Raw genomic sequence first — 22,177 nt, 5'->3', positions numbered from 1 at the left:
TATTAAATGGGAAAAGGAAGAGAGGAGTACTATATTTAATTTCCGGAAGGCATGACATAACCAGCGCAGCATTGTCTGTGTCCTGCCGTCTAGAGGTACGTCTCCACACCATACCACTCCTCTCTGTATATATGTTGCTCTCGCATTCGCGATTGTCGACCCTTCCAATTCCATGGCTTCCTCAACTTCGACTCCCGCATCCAGTACGTTCTCCTTCTCCTTCTCCGAACATTCGTTCACACTTCTTTTAATCTCAATCAATCATCAATTAATCTCTTTCTTGCAGAGGCTGTGCATGTTCTTCTCTCCATGCTCGCCGATGGCTCTTCCTCCGACAGAGAGGCCTCCATGTCCTCTCTCAAGAACATTGCCCCACTGTAATCACTTCTTTTTTTCGTTGCGTTTCTTCAATTTCGTCTCCTATTTCATCCTCACAATTCTTTGTGTCTTTCTCAGGAATTCTCTTTGTGTTTTTGAATGCTGTGCCGTCCTGTCGCGTGGTGGACGTGAGGTGCATTTTTACTCTATCTTTCTCTCTATCTTGTTTTGCATTCGTTGCTTAGGTTTTACTCGATTATTCCTTTCTTTAATTTATTTTAATTCTCTTTTCTGGTCTTTCAGCAGTTTGGGAACATGGCTGGAGTTTTCCAAGTGATGGCATTCGGCGTTCGGTCTCTTGACACAAGAGACTTGATTCTGCTTTCATGGCGAATCTAGCTAAGATTGCTACCGCTGAGCTTATATCCCCTAAGGTGCTTTGTTTTCTATTTTCTTGCAGAAGTGAGTAGCTAGCTGCAGTAGTGATAGTAAGAGAGGTAAGGAAGCTTAAGGTGACCATGACTATGTTTATTATAATTTGAAAGATGTTTTCCTAAAATAAAAGCTTGTTTGGTTTTTGGGGGATTGGATGTTAAGCTGGTTGACATAATATTTTTTGATAGATAAGCATCATTCCTGGGTGTTCATCTAACAGACGGTTGAACAAATAGTGATTCAAGGTTTGAAATGTGGCTTTCCCTCCCCCCTTTCATTGTCCATATGGACAAATGATTTGGTGGAAATTGAATGGTTTCAAATTATCAATGAGAGAAGATTTGGATGAAGGCTTTCAAAATCGAAATTCACTTTACTAGAGCACAAAAAAAAGGCAGCTTACATGCTGGACCGGTTGGTAAAAGGTTTTTACCTTCACAGTTTGGGTAACACCAATTAGCAAACTTTCTAACCCTCATAGAGATAACAAGAAGGCAGCTTTGTTCCATGAGCTTGACACAGATTAATAATCCTTGAACAGTGTGGCATATGTGTCCCAATTGCAAACATTCCATATCTGCATATTGTTGCTAGATTTTAATTTGTCTGACTGACACGTAATATGGATGTTATCTGTGATGCTGCATTGGCCATGATCAGTTTAAGATCCAGACAAGAGAGTGGAGGATTAGAAGGTTTGATAATTGGTGTTCCCTTAACATTCGATTGATTTGTTTTACTGTCCTGTGCACTAAGAGAGGTAAAAAAGCTGAAGGTGACCATGACTATGTTTATTTTAATTTCAAATATGATTTCCTAAAATAAAAGCTTGTCTTATTTTTGGGATTTTGGATGTTAAGCTGGTTGACATAATATTTTTTGATAGATAAGCATCATTCTTGGGTGTTCATCTAATAGATGGTTGATCAAATAGTGATTAAAGGTTTGAAATGTGGTTGTCCCTCCCCGCTCTCATTGTCCATATGGACAAATAATTTGGTGGAAATTGAATGGTTTCAAATTATCAATGAGAGAAATTGAATGAAGGCTTTCAAAATCGAAATTCACTTTACTAGAGCACAAAAAAAAGGCAGCTTACATGCTGGACCTATTGATAGAAGGTTTTTACCATCACAGTTTTGGTAACACCAATTAGCAAACCTTCTAACCCTCAGAGAGATAACAAGAAGGCAGCTTTAATCCATGATCTTGACACAGATTAATAATCCTTGAACAGTGTGGCATATGTGTCCCAATTGCAAACATTCTATATCTGCATACTGTTGCTAGATTTTAATTTATCTGACTGACACGTAATATGGATGTTATCTGTGATGCTGCATTGGCCATGATCAGTCTAAGATCCAGACAAGAGAGTGGAGGATTAGAAGGTTTGATAATTGGTGTTCCCTTAACATTCATTTGATTTGTTTTACTGTCTTGTGCACTAAGAGAGGTAAGGAACCTGAAGGTGACCATGACTATGTTTATTTTAATTTCAAATATGATTTCCTAACATAAAAGCTTGTCTTATTTTTGGGGATTGGATGTTAAGCTGGTTGACATAATATTTTTTGATAGATAAGCATCATTCCTTGGTGTTCATCTAGTAGATGCTTGAACAAATAGTGATTCGAGGTTTGAAATGTGGCTGTCCCTCCCCCCTCTCATTGTCCTTATGGACAAACAATTTGGTGGAAATTGAATGGTTTCAAATTATCCATGTGAGAAGATTTGGATGAAGGCTTTCAAAATCGAAATTCACTTTCCTAGAGCACAAAAAAAAGGCAGCTTACATGCTGGACCTGTTGATAAAAGCTTTTTACCTTCACAGTTTGGGTAACACCAATTAGCAAACCTTCTAACCCTCATAGAGATATCAAGAAGGCAGCTTTGTTCCATGAACATGACACAGATTAATAATCCTTGAACAGCGTGACATATGTGTCCCAATTGCAAACATTCTATATCTGCCTACTTTTGCTAGAATTTAATTTATCTTATTGGCACGTAATATAGATGTTATTTGTGATGCTGCATTGGCCATGATCAGTTTAAGATCCAGACATAGGAGTTGAGGATTAGAAGGTTTGATAATTGGTGTTCCCTTAACATTGTGATTGATTTGTTTTACTGTCCTCTGCACTAAGAAAGGTAAGGAAGCGGAAGGTGACCATGACTATGTTTATTTTAATTTGAAAGATTATTTTAATTTGAAAGATTATTTTCTAAAATAAAAGCTTGTCTTATTTTTGGGGGATTGGATGGTAAGCTGGTTGACAAAATATTTTTTGATAGATAAGCATCATTCCTGGGTGTCATCTAATAGATGGTTAAACAAATAGTAATTCAAGATTTGAAATGTTGCTGTCCGTCCCAACTCTCATTGTCCATATGGACAAATAATTTTGTGGAAATTGAATGGTTTCAAATTATAAAGGAGAGAAGATTTGGATAAAGGCTTTCAAAATCGAAATTCACTTTACTAGAGCACAGAAAAAAAGGCAGCTTACATACTCGACCGGTTGATAGAAGGTTTTTAACTTCACAGTTTTGGTAACACCAATTAGCAAACCTTCTAACCCTCATAGAGATAACAAGACAGCCTTGTTCCATGAAGTTGACACAGATTAATAATCCTTGAACAGTGTGGCTTATGTGTCCCAAATGCAAAAATTCTATATCTGCATACTGTTGCTAGAATTTAATTTATCTGACTGGCATGTAATATGGATGTTATCTGTTATGCTGCATTGGCCATGATCAGATTAAGATCCAGACAAGAGAGTTGTGGATTAGAAGGTTGTATAATTGGTGTTCCCTTAACATTCGATTGATTTGTTTTACTATACTCTGCACTAAGAGAGGTAAGGAAGCTGAAGGTGAGCATGACTATGTTTATTTTAATTTAAAAGATGTTTTCCTAACATAAAAGCTTTTCTTATTTTTGGGGATTGGATGTTAAGCTGGTTGACATAATATTTTTTGATAGATAAGCATCATTCCTTGGTGTTCATCTAGTAGATGCTTGAACAAATAGTGATTCGAGGTTTGAAATGTGGTTGTCCCTCCTCCCTCTCATTGTCCTTATGGACAAACAATTTGGTGGAAATTGAATGGTTTCAAATTATCCATGTGAGAAGATTTGGATGAAGGCTTTCAAAATCGAAATTCAGTTTCCTAGAGCACAAAAAAAAGGCAGCTTACATGCTGGACCTGTTGATAAAAGCTTTTTACCTTCACAGTTTGGGTAACACCAATTAGCAAACCTTCTAACCCTCATAGAGATAACAAGAAGGCAGCTTTGTTCCATGAACATGACACAGATTAATAATCCTTGAACAGTGTGGCATATGTGTCCCAATTGCAAACATTCTATATCTGCCTACTTTTGCTAGAATTTAATTTATCTGACTGGCACGTAATATGGATGTTATCTGTGATGCTGCATTGGCAATGATCAGTTTAAGATCCAGACATAGGAGTTGAGGATTAGAAGGTTTGATCATTGGTGTTCCGTTCACATTCGATTGATTTGTTTTATTGTCCTCTGCACTAAGAAAGGTAAGGAATCTCAAGGTGACCATGACTATGTTTATTTTAATTGTAAAGATTATTTTCTAAAACAAAAGCTTGTCTTATTTTTGGGGGATTGGATGGTAAGCTGGTGGACATAATATTTTTTGATAGATAAGCATCATTCATGGGTGTTCATCAAATAGATGGTTAAACAAATAGTTATTCATGGTTTGAAAGGTGGTTGTCCCTCCCCCTCTCATTGTCCATATGAACAAATAATTTGGTGGAAATTGAATGGTTTCAAATTATCAATGAGGATAGATTTAGATGAAGGCTTTCAAAATCAAAATTTACTTTACTAGAGCACAAAAAAAAGGCAGCATGGCTGGACCTGTTGATAGAAGGTTTTTACCTTCACAGTTTGGGTAACACCAATTACCAAACCTTCTAACCCTCATAGAGATAACAAGAAGGCAACTTTGTTCCATCAACTCGACACAGATTAATAATCATTGAACAGTGAGGCATTTGTCCCAATTGGAAACATTTTATATCGCCCTACTTTTGCTAGAATTTAATTTATCTGACTGGCATGTAATATGCATGTTATTTGTGATGCTGCATTGGCGATGATCAGTTTAAGATCCAGACAAGAAAATTGAGGATTAGAAGGTTTGATAATTGGTTTTCCCTTAACACTCTATTGATTGGTTTTACTGTCCTCTGCACTAAGAGAGGTAAGGAAGCTGAAGTTGACCATGACAATGTTTATTTTAATTTGAAACATGATTTCCAAAAATAAAAGCTTGTCTTATTTTTGGGGGATTGGATGTTAGGCTGGTTGACATAATATTTTTTGATAGATAAGCATCATTCTTGGGTGTTCATCTTATAAATGGTTGATCAAATAGTGATTCAAGGTTTGAAATGTGGCTGTCCCTCCCCCCTCCCATTATTGTCCATATGGACAAATAATTTGGTGGAAATTGAATGGTTTCATATTATCCCTGAGAGAAGATTTGGGTTAAGGCTTTCAAAATCTTAGAGAACAAAATAAAAGGCAGCTTACATGTTGGACCGGTTGATAGAAGGTTTTTACCTTCACAGTTTGGGTAACACCAATTAGCAAACCTTCTAACCCTCATAGAGATAACAAGAAGGCAACTTTGTTCCATGAACTTGACACATAAATAATCCTCGATCAGTGTGGCATATGTCTCCCAATTGCAAACCTTCTATATCTGCCTAGTTTTGCTAGAATTTAATTTATCTGACTGACTTAATATGGATGTTATCTGTGTTGCTGGATTTGCCATGGTCAATTGTTGATCCAGACAAGAGTGTCGAGGATTAGTAGGTTTGATAATTGGTGTTCCCTTAACATTCGATTGATTTGTTTTACTGTCCTCTGCACTAAGAGAGGTAAGGAAGCTTAAGGTGACCATGACTATGTTTATTTTAATTTGAAAGATGATTTCCTAAATTAAAAGCTTGTCTTATTTTTGGGGATTGGATGTTAAGCTGGTTGACATAGTTTTTCTTTTGATAGATAAGCACCATTCCTCGATCTTCATCTAATAGATGGTTCAACAAATAGTGTGATCCAAGGTTTGAAATGTGGCTGTCCCTCCCCCTTTCATTGTCCATATGGACAAATAATTTGGTGTAAATTGAATTGTTTCAAATTATCCATGAGAGAAGATTTCGATGAAGGCTTTCAAAATCGAAATTCACTTTACTAGAGGAAAAAAAAAAGGCAGCTTACATGCTGGACATGTTGATAGATGGTTTTTACCTTCAATGTTTGGGTAACACCAATTAGCAAACCTTCTAACCCTCATAAAGATAACAAGAAGGCAGTTTTGTTCCATGAACTTGACACAGATTAATAATCCTCGAACAGTGTGGCATGTGTCCCAATTGCAAACATTCTATATCTGCCTACTTTTGCTAGAATTTAATTTATCTGACTGGCACTTAATATGGATGTTATCTGTGTTGCTGCATTGGCCATGGTCAATTTTTTATCCAGACAAGACAGTCGAGGATTAGTAGGTTTGATAATTGGTGTTGCCTTAACATTTGATTGATATGTTTTACTGTCCTTTGCAGTAAGAGAGGTAAGGAAGCCTAAGGTGACCTTGACTATGTTTATTTTAATTTGAAAGATGATTTCCTAAAATAAAAGCTTTTTTGATATTTGGAGGATTGGATGTTAAGCTGGTTGACATAATATTTTTTTGATTTATAGGCACCATTCCTGGGTTTTCATCTAATAGATGGTTGAAAAAAATAGTGATTCAAGGTTTGAAATGTAGTTGTCCCTCCCCCCTTTCATTTTCCACTTGGACAAATAATTTGCTTGTAATGGAATGGTTTCATGTTTGTCATGAGGGAAGATATGGATGAAACTTGTCAAAATTGAAATTCACATGCTGGACCGGTTGATGGAAGGTTTTTACCTTCACAATTTGGGTAAGACCAGTTACCAATCCTTCTAACCCTCATAAAGATACCAAGAACGCAGCTTTGTTCCATGAACTTGACACAAATTAATAATGCTTGATGATTGTGGCATATGTCTCCCAATTGCAAACACTATATCTGCCTAATTTTGCTAGAAATTAATTTAGCTGACTGGCACGTAATATGGATGTTATCTTTGATGCTGCATTGACCATGGTCAATATAAGATCCAGACAAGAATGTTGAGGATTAGAAGGGTTGATAATTGGTGTTATGTTCACATTTGATTGATTTGTTTTATTGTGTGATTTTAATTTGTTAGATGATTTAATAGATGATAAGGAAGCTTAAGGTGACCGTGACTATTTTGATTTTAATTTGAAAGATGATTTCCTAAAAAAAATAGCTTGTCTGATTTTTGTGGGATTGGATGTTAAGCTTGTTGACATAATTTTTTTTGAGAGATAAGCATAATTCCTGTGTCTTCATTTAATAGATGGTTGAACAAAAAGTGATTCAAGGTTCGAAATGAAGCTGTCCCTCCCCCAATTTATTTTCCACATGGACAAATAATTTGCTGGAAATTGAATGGTTTCAAATTTGCCCGGAGAGAAGATTTGGATGAAGGTTGTCAAAATTGAAATTCACTTTACTAGAGGACCCGGAAAAAAAGGCATCACATGCTGGACCTGTTGATGATTTTAGACACACTGATGCCAGCTGTCGTCAGATGATTAAAGTAAGTCAGTGCATAAGCTGGAGTTTGGTCAATATGATCACTATGAACTTCAAAAGTGTTACTACATACATAGTTGGAACTAACAAAATTAAGGAATAAGGAGGGCTAATTTATTCTTTGTCTATGTTTATATCATTCTTATATTGTTGGTTGGTACAGAAGGTATTAAAGAACATTTCTATCAAAGAAAATGTTTATGGCTAGGCCTATGGTGTCCGAACTGGTTATTTGACTCATGTGAGAAATCATGATTACTGCTAGAATTCAGAAGTTAACGAGGAAGGAGCTAAAGAGAAGTTGTAAGTTGTATGATGGTTTGAGTTTGGGATTTTGATTCATTTGGCAAGGTTTGTTGGAACTTTTGTAGTTTTAGACCATTTGATTTTTAAAGGACATGTGGATCTTTTGGTTTCTGGAATTTTAAAGAGACATTGGCCAAAGGAAAACATTGTAAGATAAATTGGTGTTATTAGTAGGCTAACATTTTGAATGGATGTTAAAATTGGAGATTTCTATCAGCATGGACGTGAAAATCTTGGCTACCTGGTTTTGGAGCATGCCAATTTTGGTGATTTTATTTTCTTTGTACGTTTTTCTAAAGTTCACTCTAGGTTTAGTTGGTAATGTGTTATATTATGGCCGATACATCATTGAAATATTTTTAAATTGTTTTAAAATATAAATTTTTAAAATTTATGATCCTTTTGTGTTGAGCTTTCATTTTTTTATGGTAGGTGAACGGGGGAGGATGAAATTTGGCTAACATTGCTCAAAGATGTTATTGTTACTGGTAATCTGATCCAGTTAACTCATAATTTATAATTTTTTTTCAGCATTTAAGTGTTGGTGTCAAGCGTCTTGGCAATATAGTATAGACTTTCCTTCACATTTTCCTCAAGATGCTGATGTCATGTGAGATCAATATACAGTCTTCTTGTTTATTTTCTGATTCAACACATCTTGTTCCCTTTATTTCTTATCTGCAGGTGAGAAATATCTCTAATTCTTTATGTAGTGCAGGTCATTTCTAATTTCAGCTTTTGAGCTTTTGTTGAGAGTTTGGGCAGCTTCAAGAGACCTTAAGGTCACTACTATTTTTCTTTACTTTTGTTCTTGCATTCTGCTCCTTATAGGAGTCTTTATAATTTTCTGGATCCTTTTTTGCTGATACATCTATAAAAGTTAAGTTTCTGAACATGTTCTGTTTGTGTGGTTGATGAACATAGATGAGTATTTTAGTGTATAATTTATGACTTTTTTACTTGATTGTTTTTGATCTTTTTCTTATTTAAACTTATTTCGTTTTAGGTTCGTGTGGCATCTGTAGAAGCACTGGGGCAGATGGTAGGTCTCATAACACGGGCACAGTTAAAGACTGCCCTACCAGGGCTTATCCCTACAATATTGGACTTGTAAGTATGGTCTTTAAAGCATTTTATATTTTAGTTATGTATTGTGCATATTTAATTCGTTTTCTTTTCTATTTAATGTGTGATTTCTCACTAGATTAAAATATGAAGACACTTAAAATATCAACTAGTATTATCAGATGGATTCACATTCATATCTATTTATGTCAGGTATAAAAAAGATCAAGATATAGCTTTTTTGGGTACATGCAGTCTCCACAATCTGCTAAATGCCTCTTTGTTGTCCGAAAGTGGTCCTCCTATGCTTGATTTTGAGGTATGAATACTATAATGTTCTTGTTTAAAACGTTTCATGGTATGTTAGAAATTTGTATTTAATTTGTTTCATATCATTAATTTGTATATAATTTGTTTCATATTTAATTTTTACCTTTCCTTTTTTATTTTGTAGTAGTATGGGGAAAGAAAATAAATTTAGGGTTTCATTGTTTACAAGGGAAAAATTTAGGGTTTTACTCGAGTTTCTGATATAACACTGTAAAAGCTTTTGAACCGAAAGAAATGTTATTAATTTTATTTTGAATGTTTTTCATTGAGATTTAGGGTATTTTGAATGATTGAAAAATCTTATGAATAACACTCCTCTCTCTATTTTATTTAAAAATATCATATAAATCAGCACTTTCAAAAACAAAAAGTTAAAAATAAATAATATATTATTGCTTTTTGACATGTAATTACAAATTTTCACAAATAATAAATTTATTGACTTACACGGTTGGGAAAAAAAAACATGTATCCTGAGTTTCTTGGTTTACTTTAAAGAAAGTTAGTTATAAAGAGAATTTTTGAGTAAATAAGTGTTGAATATTCAAATTCATTATTATTTAATTACAAATTATTATCTATAATAGGTTTTAGATTTATGAAAGTTGTTTTAAATTGATATTAACAATAACTTTTGATTGGTTTTGAGTATAAATATTTTTGTCATAATTATTTAAAATTGATTAAAATAAAGATGTTATAAACATTATTATTAATTGTAATTAATTGTAACATAGGTTGTTGTGCCGTTAAAAGACAGTTTCCAATCATTTTAGCTGTTAGAAAATTTTGTTTTTGGCGGGAAGAGGAGGAGTGCATCTTAAATTCTAACAAAAGAAGTAAAGAAATGTTCTTGTGTTGATAGTTGATGGGACGGAACCCATAATATTAAATGGGAAAAGGAAGAGAGGAGTACTATATTTAATTTCCGGAAGGCATGACATAACCAGCGCAGCATTGTCTGTGTCCTGCCGTCTAGAGGTACGTCTCCACACCATACCACTCCTCTCTGTATATATGTTGCTCTCGCATTCGCGATTGTCGACCCTTCCAATTCCATGGCTTCCTCAACTTCGACTCCCGCATCCAGTACGTTCTCCTTCTCCTTCTCCGAACATTCGTTCACACTTCTTTTAATCTCAATCAATCATCAATTAATCTCTTTCTTGCAGAGGCTGTGCATGTTCTTCTCTCCATGCTCGCCGATGGCTCTTCCTCCGACAGAGAGGCCTCCATGTCCTCTCTCAATAACATTGCCCCACTGTAATCACTTCTTTTTTTCGTTGCGTTTCTTCAATTTCGTCTCCTATTTCATCCTCACAATTCTTTGTGTCTTTCTCAGGAATTCTCTTTGTGTTTTTGAATGCTGTGCCGTCCTGTCGCGTGGTGGACGTGAGGTGCATTTTTACTCTATCTTTCTCTCTATCTTGTTTTGCATTCGTTGCTTAGGTTTTACTCGATTATTCCTTTCTTTAATTTATTTTAATTCTCTTTTCTGGTCTTTCAGCAGTTTGGGAACATGGCTGGAGTTTTCCAAGTGATGGCATTCGGCGTTCGGTCTCTTGACACAAGAGACTTGATTCTGCTTTCATGGCGAATCTAGCTAAGATTGCTACCGCTGAGCTTATATCCCCTAAGGTGCTTTGTTTTCTATTTTCTTGCAGAAGTGAGTAGCTAGCTGCAGTAGTGATAGTAAGAGAGGTAAGGAAGCTTAAGGTGACCATGACTATGTTTATTATAATTTGAAAGATGTTTTCCTAAAATAAAAGCTTGTTTGGTTTTTGGGGGATTGGATGTTAAGCTGGTTGACATAATATTTTTTGATAGATAAGCATCATTCCTGGGTGTTCATCTAACAGACGGTTGAACAAATAGTGATTCAAGTTTTGAAATGTGGCTTTCCCTCCCCCCTTTCATTGTCCATATGGACAAATGATTTGGTGGAAATTGAATGGTTTCAAATTATCAATGAGAGAAGATTTGGATGAAGGCTTTCAAAATCGAAATTCACTTTACTAGAGCACAAAAAAAAGGCAGCTTACATGCTGGACCGGTTGGTAAAAGGTTTTTACCTTCACAGTTTGGGTAACACCAATTAGCAAACTTTCTAACCCTCATAGAGATAACAAGAAGGCAGCTTTGTTCCATGAGCTTGACACAGATTAATAATCCTTGAACAGTGTGGCATATGTGTCCCAATTGCAAACATTCCATATCTGCATATTGTTGCTAGATTTTAATTTGTCTGACTGACACGTAATATGGATGTTATCTGTGATGCTGCATTGGCCATGATCAGTTTAAGATCCAGACAAGAGAGTGGAGGATTAGAAGGTTTGATAATTGGTGTTCCCTTAACATTCGATTGATTTGTTTTACTGTCCTGTGCACTAAGAGAGGTAAGGAAGCTGAAGGTGACCATGACTATGTTTATTTTAATTTCAAATATGATTTCCTAAAATAAAAGCTTGTCTTATTTTTGGGATTTTGGATGTTAAGCTGGTTGACATAATATTTTTTGATAGATAAGCATCATTCTTGGGTGTTCATCTAATAGATGGTTGATCAAATAGTGATTAAAGGTTTGAAATGTGGTTGTCCCTCCCCGCTCTCATTGTCCATATGGACAAATAATTTGGTGGAAATTGAATGGTTTCAAATTATCAATGAGAGAAATTGAATGAAGGCTTTCAAAATCGAAATTCACTTTACTAGAGCACAAAAAAAAGGCAGCTTACATGCTGGACCTATTGATAGAAGGTTTTTACCATCACAGTTTTGGTAACACCAATTAGCAAACCTTCTAACCCTCAGAGAGATAACAAGAAGGCAGCTTTAATCCATGATCTTGACACAGATTAATAATCCTTGAACAGTGTGGCATATGTGTCCCAATTGCAAACATTCTATATCTGCATACTGTTGCTAGATTTTAATTTATCTGACTGACACGTAATATGGATGTTATCTGTGATGCTGCATTGGCCATGATCAGTCTAAGATCCAGACAAGAGAGTGGAGGATTAGAAGGTTTGATAATTGGTGTTCCCTTAACATTCATTTGATTTGTTTTACTGTCTTGTGCACTAAGAGAGGTAAGGAACCTGAAGGTGACCATGACTATGTTTATTTTAATTTCAAATATGATTTCCTAACATAAAAGCTTGTCTTATTTTTGGGGATTGGATGTTAAGCTGGTTGACATAATATTTTTTGATAGATAAGCATCATTCCTTGGTGTTCATCTAGTAGATGCTTGAACAAATAGTGATTCGAGGTTTGAAATGTGGCTGTCCCTCCCCCCTCTCATTGTCCTTATGGACAAACAATTTGGTGGAAATTGAATGGTTTCAAATTATCCATGTGAGAAGATTTGGATGAAGGCTTTCAAAATCGAAATTCACTTTCCTAGAGCACAAAAAAAAGGCAGCTTACATGCTGGACCTGTTGATAAAAGCTTTTTACCTTCACAGTTTGGGTAACACCAATTAGCAAACCTTCTAACCCTCATAGAGATATCAAGAAGGCAGCTTTGTTCCATGAACATGACACAGATTAATAATCCTTGAACAGCGTGACATATGTGTCCCAATTGCAAACATTCTATATCTGCCTACTTTTGCTAGAATTTAATTTATCTGACTGGCACGTAATATGGATGTTATCTGTGATGCTGCATTGGCAATGATCAGTTTAAGATCCAGACATAGGAGTTGAGGATTAGAAGGTTTGATCATTGGTGTTCCGTTCACATTCGATTGATTTGTTTTACTGTCCTCTGCACTAAGAAAGGTAAGGAATCTCAAGGTGACCATGACTATGTTTATTTTAATTGTAAAGATTATTTTCTAAAATAAAAGCTTGTCTTATTTTTTGGGGATTGGATGGTAAGCTGGTGGACATAATATTTTTTGATAGATAAGCATCATTCCTGGGTGTTCATCAAATAGATGGTTAAACATATAGTTATTCATGGTTTGAAAGGTGGTTGTCCATCCCCCTCTCATTGTCCATATGAACAAATAATTTGGTGGAAATTGAATGGTTTCAAATTATCCATGTGAGAAGATTTGGATGAAGGATTTCAAAATCGAAATTCACTTTCCTAGAGCACAAAAAAAAGGCAGCTTACATGCTGGACCTGTTGATAGAAGGTTTTTACCATCACAGTTTTGGTAACACCAATTTTCTAACCCTCATAGACATAACAAGAAGACAGCTTTGTTCCATGATCTTGACACAGATTAATAATCCTTGAATAGTGTGGCATATGTCTCCCAATTGCAAACATTCTATATCTGCATACTGTTGCTAGATTTTAATTTATCTGACTGACACGTAATATGCATTTTATCTGTGATGCTGCATTGGCCATGATCAGTTTAAGATCCAGACAAGAGAGTGGAGGATTAGAAGGTTTGATCATTGGTGTTCCCTTAACATCCGATCGATTTGTTTTACTGTCCTGTGCACTAAGTGAGGTAAGGAAGGTGAAGGTGACCATGACTATGTTTATTTTAATTTCAAATATGATTTCCTAACATAAAAGCTTGTCTTATTTTTGGGGATTGGATGTTAAGCTGGTTGACATAATATTTTTTGATAGATAAGCATCATTCCTTGGTGTTCATCTAATAGATCCTTGAACAAATAGTGATTCGAGGTTTGAAATGTGGCTGTCCCTGCCCCTCTCATTGTCCGTATGGACAATCAATTTTGTGGAAATTGAATGGTTTCAAATTATCCATGTGAGAAGATTTGGATGAAGGTTTCAAAATCGAAATTCACTTTCCTAGAGCAGAAAAAAAAGGCAGCTTACATGCTGGACCTGTTGATAAAAGCTTTTTACCTTGACAGTTTGGGTAACACCAATTAGCAAACCTTCTAACCCTCATAGAGATAACAAGAAGGCAGCTTTGTTCCATGAACATGACACAGATTAATAATCCTTGAACAGTGTGGCATATGTGTCCCAATTGCAAACATTCTATATCTGCCTACTTTTGCTAGAATTTAATTTTACTGACTGGCACGTAATATGGATGTTATCTGTGATGTTGCATTGGCCATGATCAGTTTAAGATCCAGACATAGGAGTTGAGGATTATAAGCTTTGATCATTGGTGTTCCCTTCACATTCGATTGATTTGTTTTACTGTCCTTTGCACTAAGAAAGGTAAGGAATCTCAAGGTGACCATGACTATGTTTATTTCAATTTCAAATATGATTTCCTAACATAAAAGCTTGTCTTGTTTTTGGGGATTGGATGTTAAGCTGGTTGACATAATATTTTTTGATAGATAAGCATCATTCCTTGGTGTTCATCTAATAGATCCTTGAACAAATAGTGATTCGAGGTTTGAAATGTGGCTCTCCCTGCCCCCTCTCATTGTCCGTATGGACAAATAATTTGGTGGAAAGTGAATGGTTTCAAATTATCCATGTGAGAAGATTTGGATGAAAGCTTTCAAAATCGAAATTCACTTTCCTAGAGCACAAAAAGAAGGTAGTTTACATGTTGGACCTTTTGATAAATGGTTTTTACCTTCACAGTTTGGGTAAAACCAATTAGCAAACCTTCTAACCCTCAGAGATAACAAGAAGGCAGGTTTGTTCCATGAACATGACAGATTAATAATCCTTGAACAGTGTGGCATATGTGTCCCAATTGCAAACATTTTATATCTGCCTACTTTTGCTAAAATTTAATTTATCTAACTGACACGTAATATGGATGTAATATATAATGCTGCATTGGCCATGATCAGTTTAAGATCCAGGCATAGGAGTTGAGGATTTGAAGGTTTGATCATTGGTGTTGTGTTCACATTCGATTGATTTGTTTTACTGTCCTCTGCACTCAGAATGGTAAGGAAGCTGAAGGTGACCATGACTATGTTTATTTTAATTTGAAAGATTATTTTCTAAAATAAAAGCTTGTCTTATTTTTGGGGGATTGGATGGTAAGCGGGTGGACGTAATATTTTTTGATAGATAAGCATCATTCCTGGGTGTTCATCTATTAGATGGTTAAACAAATAGTGATTCAAGGTTTGAAATGTTGTTTTCCCTGCCCCCTCTTATTGTCCATATGAACGAATAATTTCGTGGAAATTGAATGGTTTCAAATTATCAATGAGGGAAGATTTAGATGGAGGCTTTCAAAATTGAAATTCACTTTACTAGTGCACAAAAATAAGGCAGCATGGCTGGACCTGTTGATAGAAGGTTTTTACCTTCACAGTTTGGGTAACACCAATTAGCAAACCTTCTAACCCTCATAGAGATAACAAGAAGGCAACTTTGTTCCATCAACTTGACACAGATTAATAATCCTTGAATTTATCTGACTGACACGTAATATGGATGTAATATACGATGCCGCATTGGCCATGATCAGTTTAAGATCCAGACAAGAAAATTGAGGATTAGAAGGTTTGATAAGTGGTTTTACGTTAACATTTGATTGAAATTAAATGGTTTCAAATTATCAATGAGGTAAGATTTGGATAAAGGGGTTCAAAATCGAAATTCACTTTTCTAGAGCACAAAAAAAAGCAGCTTACATGCTGGACCTGTTGATAGAAGCTTTTTACCTTCAGAGTTTGGGTAACACCAATTAGCAAACCTTTTAGCCCTCATAGAGATAACAAGAAGACAGCCTTGTTCCATGAACTTGACACAGATTAATAATCGTTGAGCAATGTGGCATATGTGTCCCAATTGCACCCATTCTATATATCTGCCTAGTTTTGGTAGAATTTAATTTATCTGACTGGCTCGTAATATGGATGTTATTTGTGATGCTGCATTGGTCATGATCAGTTTAAGATCCAGACAAGAGAGTTGAGGATTAGAAGGTTTGATAATTAGTGTTCCCTTAACATTTGATTAAAATTGTTTTACTGTCCTCTGCACTACGAGAGGCAAGGAAGCTGCAGGTGACCATGACTATGTTTATTTTAATTTGAAAGATGATTTCCTAAATTAATAGCTTGTCTTATTTTTGGGGGATTGGATGTTAAGCTGGTTGACATAATATTTTTTGATAGATAAGCATCATTCTTGGGTGATCATCTAATAGATGATTGAACAAATAGTGATTCAAGGTTTGAAATGTGGCTGTCCTTCCCCCCTCCCATTATTGTCCATATGGACAAATAATTTGGTGGAAATTGAATGGTTTCATATTATCAATGAGAGAAGATTCGAATGAAGGCTTTCAAAATCGAAATTCACTCTACTAGAGCAAAAAAAAAGGCAGCTTACATGATGGACCTATTGATAGAAGGTTTTTACCATCACAGTTTGGGTAACAACATTTAGCAAACCTTCTAACCCTCATAGAGATAACAAGAGGGCAGCTTTGTTCCGTGATCTTGACACAGATTAATAGTCCTTGAACAGTGTGACATATGTGTCCCAATTGCAAACATTCTATATCTGCATACTTTTGCTAGATTTTAATTTATCTGACTGACACGTAATATGGGTGTTATATGTGATGATGCATTGGCCATGATCCGTTTAAGATCCAGACAAGAGAGTGGAGGATTAGAAGATTTGATAATTGGTGTTCCCTTAACATTCGATTGATTTGTTTTACTATACTCTGCACTAAGAGAGGTAAGGAAGCTGAAGGTGACCATGACTATGTTTATTTTAATTTAAAAGATGATTTCCTAACATAAAAGCTTTTCTTATTTTTGGGGATTGGATGTTAAGCGGGTTGACATAATATTTTTTGATAGATAAGCATCAGTCCTTGGTGTTCATCTAGTAGATGCTTTAACAAATAGTGATTCGAGGTTTGAAATGTGGCTGTCCCTGCCCCCTCTCATTGTCCTTATGGACAAACAATTTGGTGGAAATTGAATGGTTTCAAATTATCCATGTGAGAAGATTTGGATGAAGGCTTTCAAAATCGAAATTCACTTTCCTAGAGCACAAAAAAAAGGCAGCTTACATGCTGGACCTGTTGATAAAAGCTTTTTACCTTCACAGTTTGGGTAACACCAATTAGCAAACCTTCTAACCCTCAGAGATAACAAGAAGGCAGCTTTGTTCCATGAACATGACACAGATTAATAATCCTTGAACAGCGTGGCATATGTGTCCCAATTGCAAACATTCTATATTTTGCCTACTTTTGCTACAATTTAATTTATCTGACTGGCACGTAATATGGATGTTATCTGTGATGCTGCATTGTCCATGATCAGTTTAAGATCCAGACATAGGAGTTGAGGATTAGAAGGTTTGATAATTTGTGTTCCCTTAACATTCTGATTGATTTGTTTTACTGTCCTCTACACTAAGAAAGGTAAGGAAACGGAAGGTGACCATGACTATGTTTATTTTAATTTGAAAGATTATTTTCTAAAATAAAAGCTTGTCTTATTTTTGGGGGATTGGATGGTAAGCTGGTTGACATAATATTTTTTTGATAGATAAGCATCATTCCTGGGTGTTCATCTAATAGATGGTTAAACAAATAGTGATTCAAGATTTGAAATGTGGCTGTCCCTCCCAACTCTCATTGTCCATATGGACAAATAATTTAGTGGAAATTGAATGGTTTCAAATTATAAATGAGAGAAGATTTGGATAAAGGCTTTCAAAATCGAAATTCACTTTACTAGAGCACAAAAAAAAAAGGCAGCTTACACACTCGACCTGTTGATAGAAAGTTTTTAACTTCACAGTTTTGGTAACACCAATTAGCAAACCTTCTAACCCTCATAGGGATAACAAGACAGCCTTGTTCCATGAAGTTGACACAGATTAATAATCCTTGAACAGTGTGGCTTATGTGTCCCAAATGCAAAAATTCTATATCTGCATACTGTTGCTAGAATTTAATTTATCTGACTGGCATGTAATATGGATGTTATCTGTTATGCTGCATTGGCCATGATCAGATTAAGATCCAGACAAGAGAGTTGAGGATTAGAAGGTTGTATAATTGGTGTTCCCTTAACATTCGATTGATTTGTTTTACTGTCGTCTGCACTAAGAGAGCTAAGGAAGCTGAAGCTGACAATGACTATGTTTATTTTAATTTGAAAGATGATTTCCTAATATAAAATCTTGTCTTATTTTTTGGGATTGGATGTTAAGCTGGTTGACATAATATTTTGATAGATAAGCATCATTCTTGGGTGTTCATCTAATAGATGGTTGAACAAATAGTGCTTCATGGTTTGAAATGTGGCTTTCCCTCCCCTCTCATTGTCCGTATGGACAAATAATTTGGTGGAAATTGAATGGTTTCAAATTATCCATGTGGGAAGATTTGGATGAAGGCTTTCAAAATCGAAATTCCTTTTACTAGTGCCCAAAAAAAAGGCAGCTTACATGCTGGACCTGTTGATAAAAGGTTTTTACCTTCATAGTTTGGGTAACACCAATTAGCAAACCTTCTAACCGTATTAGAGATAACAAGAAGGCAGCTTTGTTCCGTGAACTTGACACAGATTAATAATCCTTGAACAGTGTGACATATGTGTCCCTATTGCAAACATTCTATATCGGCCTACTTTTGCTAGAATTTAATTTATCTGACTGGCATGTAATATGGATGTTATCTGTGATTCTGCATTGGCCATGATCAGTTTAAAAGCCAGACAAGAGAGTTGAGGATTAGAATGTTTGATAATTGGTGTTCCCTTAACATTCGATTTATTTATTTTACTGACCTTTGCACTAAGGGAGGTAAGGAAGTTGAAGGTGACCATGACTATGTTTATTTTAATTTGAAAGATGATTTCCTAAAATTAAAGCTTGTCTTATTTTTTGGGGATTGGATGTTAAGCTGGTTGACATAATATTTTTTGATAGATAAGCATCATTACTGGGTGTTCATCTAATAGATGGTTGAACAAATAGTGATTCATGGTTTGAAACGTGGTTGTCCCTCCCCCCTCTCATTGTCTATATGGACAAATAATTTGGTGGAAATTGAATGGTTTCAAGTTATCCATGAGAGAAGATTTGAATGAAGGCTTTCAAAATCGAAATTCACTTTACTAGAGCACAAAAAAAGGCAGCTTACATGCTGGACCTGTTGATAGAAGGTTTTTACCATCACAGTTTTGGTAACACCAATTAGCAAAGCTTCTAACCCTCATAGAGATAACAAGAAGGCAGCTTTGTTCTGTGATCTTGATACAGATTAATAATCCTTGAACAGTGTGGGATATGTGTCCCAATTGCAAACATTCTATATCTGCCTACTTTGGCTAGAATTTACTTTATTTGACTGGCACGTAATATGAATGTTATCTATGATGCTGCATTGGCCATGATCAGTTTAAGATCCAGACAAGATAGTTCAGGATTAGAAGGTTTGATAAATTGTGTTCCCTTAACATTCGATTGATTTGTTTTACTGTGCTATGCACTAAGAGAGGTAAGGAAGATGAAGGTGACCATGACTATGTTTATTTTAATTTGAAAGATGATTTCCTAAAATAAAAGTTTGTGTGATTTTTGGGGGATTGGAGGTTAAGCTGGTTGACATAATTTTTCTTTTGATAGATAAGCACCATTCCTCGGTCTTCATCTAATAGATGGTTCAAGAAATAGTGATTCAAGGTTTGAAATGTGGCTGTCCCTCCCCTCTTTCATTGTCCATATGGACAAATAATTTGGTGGAAATTGAATGGTTTCAAATTATCCATAAGAGGAGATTTGGATGAAGGCTTTCAAAATCGAAATTCACTTTACTAGAGGACAAATAAAAAGGCAACTTACATGTCGGACCTGTCCCTCCCTCTTTCATTGTCCATATGGACAAATAATTTGGTGGAAATTGAATGGTTTCAAATTATCCGTAAGAGGAGATTTGGATGAAGGCTTTCAAAATCGAAATTCACTTTACTAGAGGACAAATAAAAAGGCAGCTTACATGTCGGACCTATTGATAGAAGGTTTTTACCAAGGGCAGGGTACATGCTGGACCGGTTGATGGAAGGTTTTTACCTTCATAAAGATACCAAGAATGCAGCTTTGTTCCATGAACTTGACACAAATTAATAATGCTTGATGATTGTGCCATATGTCTCCCAATTGCAAACACTATATCTGCCTAATTTTGCTAGACCATTTGATTTTTAAAGGACATGTGCATCTTGTGGTTTCTTGAATTTTAAAGAGACCTTGGCCAAAAAAAACATTTTAAGATAAATTGGTGTTATTAGTAGGCTAACATTTTGAATGATGGTAAAATTGGAGATTTCTATCAGCATGGACGTGAAAATCTTTGCTACCTGGTTTTGGAGCATGCCAATTTTGGTGATTTTATTTTCTTTGTACGTTTTTTTTAAGTTCACTCTAGGTTTAGTTTGCAATACCTGCTATTGGTAGTTGAGGTAGTGAGAAACACCGAGAGAGGGAGTGGGGGTATATCAGAGAGGAGATGTTAGAATTGGGAGACAAAGATGAAAAGGGAAAGTATGATTTTGGAGTAAGGGAAGAAATCGAAAAAGGTACGAAGAGATACTTTGATTTGAATGTTTAATTGCTTGGATGATAGCACTATGATCATTTCTTCTATGTTCTTGGTTGTACTTGGGATTGGAATGATAGTTTGTTTTAAAAAAAAAGATTTTTGATAATGGAGATAATGAATATTACAAGAATTGTAGTTGGGTATTAGTATTTGAGATTATTATGACCTGGAAGAATGGTTTCATGTTTTGTGGTGTTATAAATTAGATTACATGTATGAACTGGGAAATATAAATTTAACAATAACGAGTAATGATGAATAAGAATTTACTTTATATAGCTTCAAGATGATGTTTTATGGGCAGTGCCAAGGCTGAAAAATAGTTAAAGCTTTCAACAGAATAAGAAGCATTTCATACTTAAAAATAGTTAAAGCTTTCAAAAGGATGAAAAAGCATCCACACTGTCACACACAATGTTATTGAAATTTGTACTAAATATTTTGGTTTGAAGGTGGAATTGATCATAGTCTAATGTCAATGTTTAGATATTGGTCATAGTCTAGTGTTTGGGGACTCGCTTGTAGATAATGTCAACAACAATTATTTGTCAACTATAGCTGGAGCTGATGCTCCTCCTTATGGCATTGACTACCTAACAGGAAGAGCCACCGGTCGTTTCTCTAATGGCTTGAACTTTCCTGACTTCATTAGTGCTATTTTTAAACTTCTTTTTCTTAATTATTACTTCAATATCTAGTATGTGAATCTTTTTATAGAAACAAGTTCAGGATGTACTAAGATAAGAGTGGTGGTGTTTAGGTGGTGTTGATAGTGCATAAATTATAAAAGTTAAAACATGGTTAAGCGTAACTTTTATTAGACTTGTAGATGTGGTAAGAATTGACTAATAACCATTGTATAACTACTAGGTGTTTTGAGTTATGAAATGAGTAAAAGGAAGCAAGAGGATGGGCTGCTTAAATTTATGTTTGATGCTTTTAAGTTCTGCAGAGATAATAATTGAGCTATATTTGTGGATTGGAAATTGGAAGTATATATGTTGTGTTGTTTCAATTGATTCTGGTTTATGTGTTTTGATTCCTGTTGATAGCTTGTATGGCCATCTAAATTTAATAATATTGCCATGTTTTGATTCCTGTTGTTAACTTGTTTTGACAACTTTCACTGATACTGTCAGTATTTGCAGGTGCTTCCAATTGATGAGTTAGTACGTGTATCACTACAAGTTGTTACCAACAAGCCTTCGACACGTTCCATTGATGACATCCTTAACAAATTCATTCCACCGGTTGACAACAATGAAAAACTTGAAGACAGTGGATCAAACAAGAACATTAAATGTTGAAAAATTTTAGGACTTTCATAATTTCCTGTTTTGTATTTCAGATTTATCTTTATTGTCAGGGGAATATTGTCCATCTTTACATGCATGTGTTTTGTAGTAAAATTTATAAAATACTAAAGGCAGCTTCATAGATCAGTTGCTATATTAAGTGGTTATGTAATGTATGTTATGTTCTAAGTTTTA

The 22,177-nt window shown here is 35.2% G+C and overlaps 1 protein-coding gene across 10 annotated transcripts; it reads left to right on the top strand.

Annotated features, from left to right (window-relative positions):
• LOC148197943 (protein SHOOT GRAVITROPISM 6-like) lies at nt 1–22,177 on the top strand. 10 transcript variants are annotated; one of them, XR_015779739.1, is made up of 15 exons: nt 1–203; nt 287–377; nt 457–511; nt 625–6,747; nt 8,311–8,389; nt 8,498–8,561; nt 8,786–8,889; nt 9,058–9,163; nt 10,040–10,263; nt 10,347–10,437; nt 10,517–10,571; nt 10,685–10,812; nt 11,474–12,966; nt 13,556–13,655; nt 21,836–22,177. XR_015779739.1 is itself a non-coding variant. In XM_088091498.1 (10 exons), exons 5-10 carry the CDS (start codon nt 7,725–7,727, stop codon nt 9,948–9,950), a joined length of 444 nt encoding a protein of 147 aa, XP_087947624.1. In that variant the 5' UTR covers nt 1–203; nt 287–377; nt 457–511; nt 625–7,477; nt 7,637–7,724; the 3' UTR covers nt 9,951–10,043. The 10 variants fall into 10 exon arrangements, 3 of the variants coding, with proteins under 3 accessions (XP_087947624.1, XP_087947621.1, XP_087947623.1); XR_015779740.1 differs by lacking the exon at nt 11,474–12,966; XR_015779743.1 differs by lacking the exons at nt 11,474–12,966; nt 13,556–13,655 and having other exon boundaries at nt 10,040–10,155.

The sequence above is a fragment of the Vigna umbellata genome, chromosome 5 (genome assembly GCF_029865625.1).
Source record: "Vigna umbellata cultivar VRB3 chromosome 5, Vumbellata_1.0, whole genome shotgun sequence".
NCBI lineage: Eukaryota > Viridiplantae > Streptophyta > Magnoliopsida > Fabales > Fabaceae > Vigna > Vigna umbellata.
Note: the sequence above shows the minus strand (reverse complement) of the source record. Positions and strands in the feature narration are given on the sequence as shown.

Coding starts and splice junctions, on each gene's coding strand:
- LOC148197943 (XM_088091495.1), top strand. CDS start 6,678: ATGAAACTTGTCAAAATTGAAATTCACATGCTGGACCGGTTGATGGAA. Junction 6,748..8,310: donor TTTTTACCTTCACAATTTGG/GTAAGACCAGTT, acceptor ATTTTTTTTCAG/CATTTAAGTGTTGGTGTCAA. Junction 8,562..8,785: donor CAGCTTCAAGAGACCTTAAG/GTCACTACTATT, acceptor ATTTCGTTTTAG/GTTCGTGTGGCATCTGTAGA.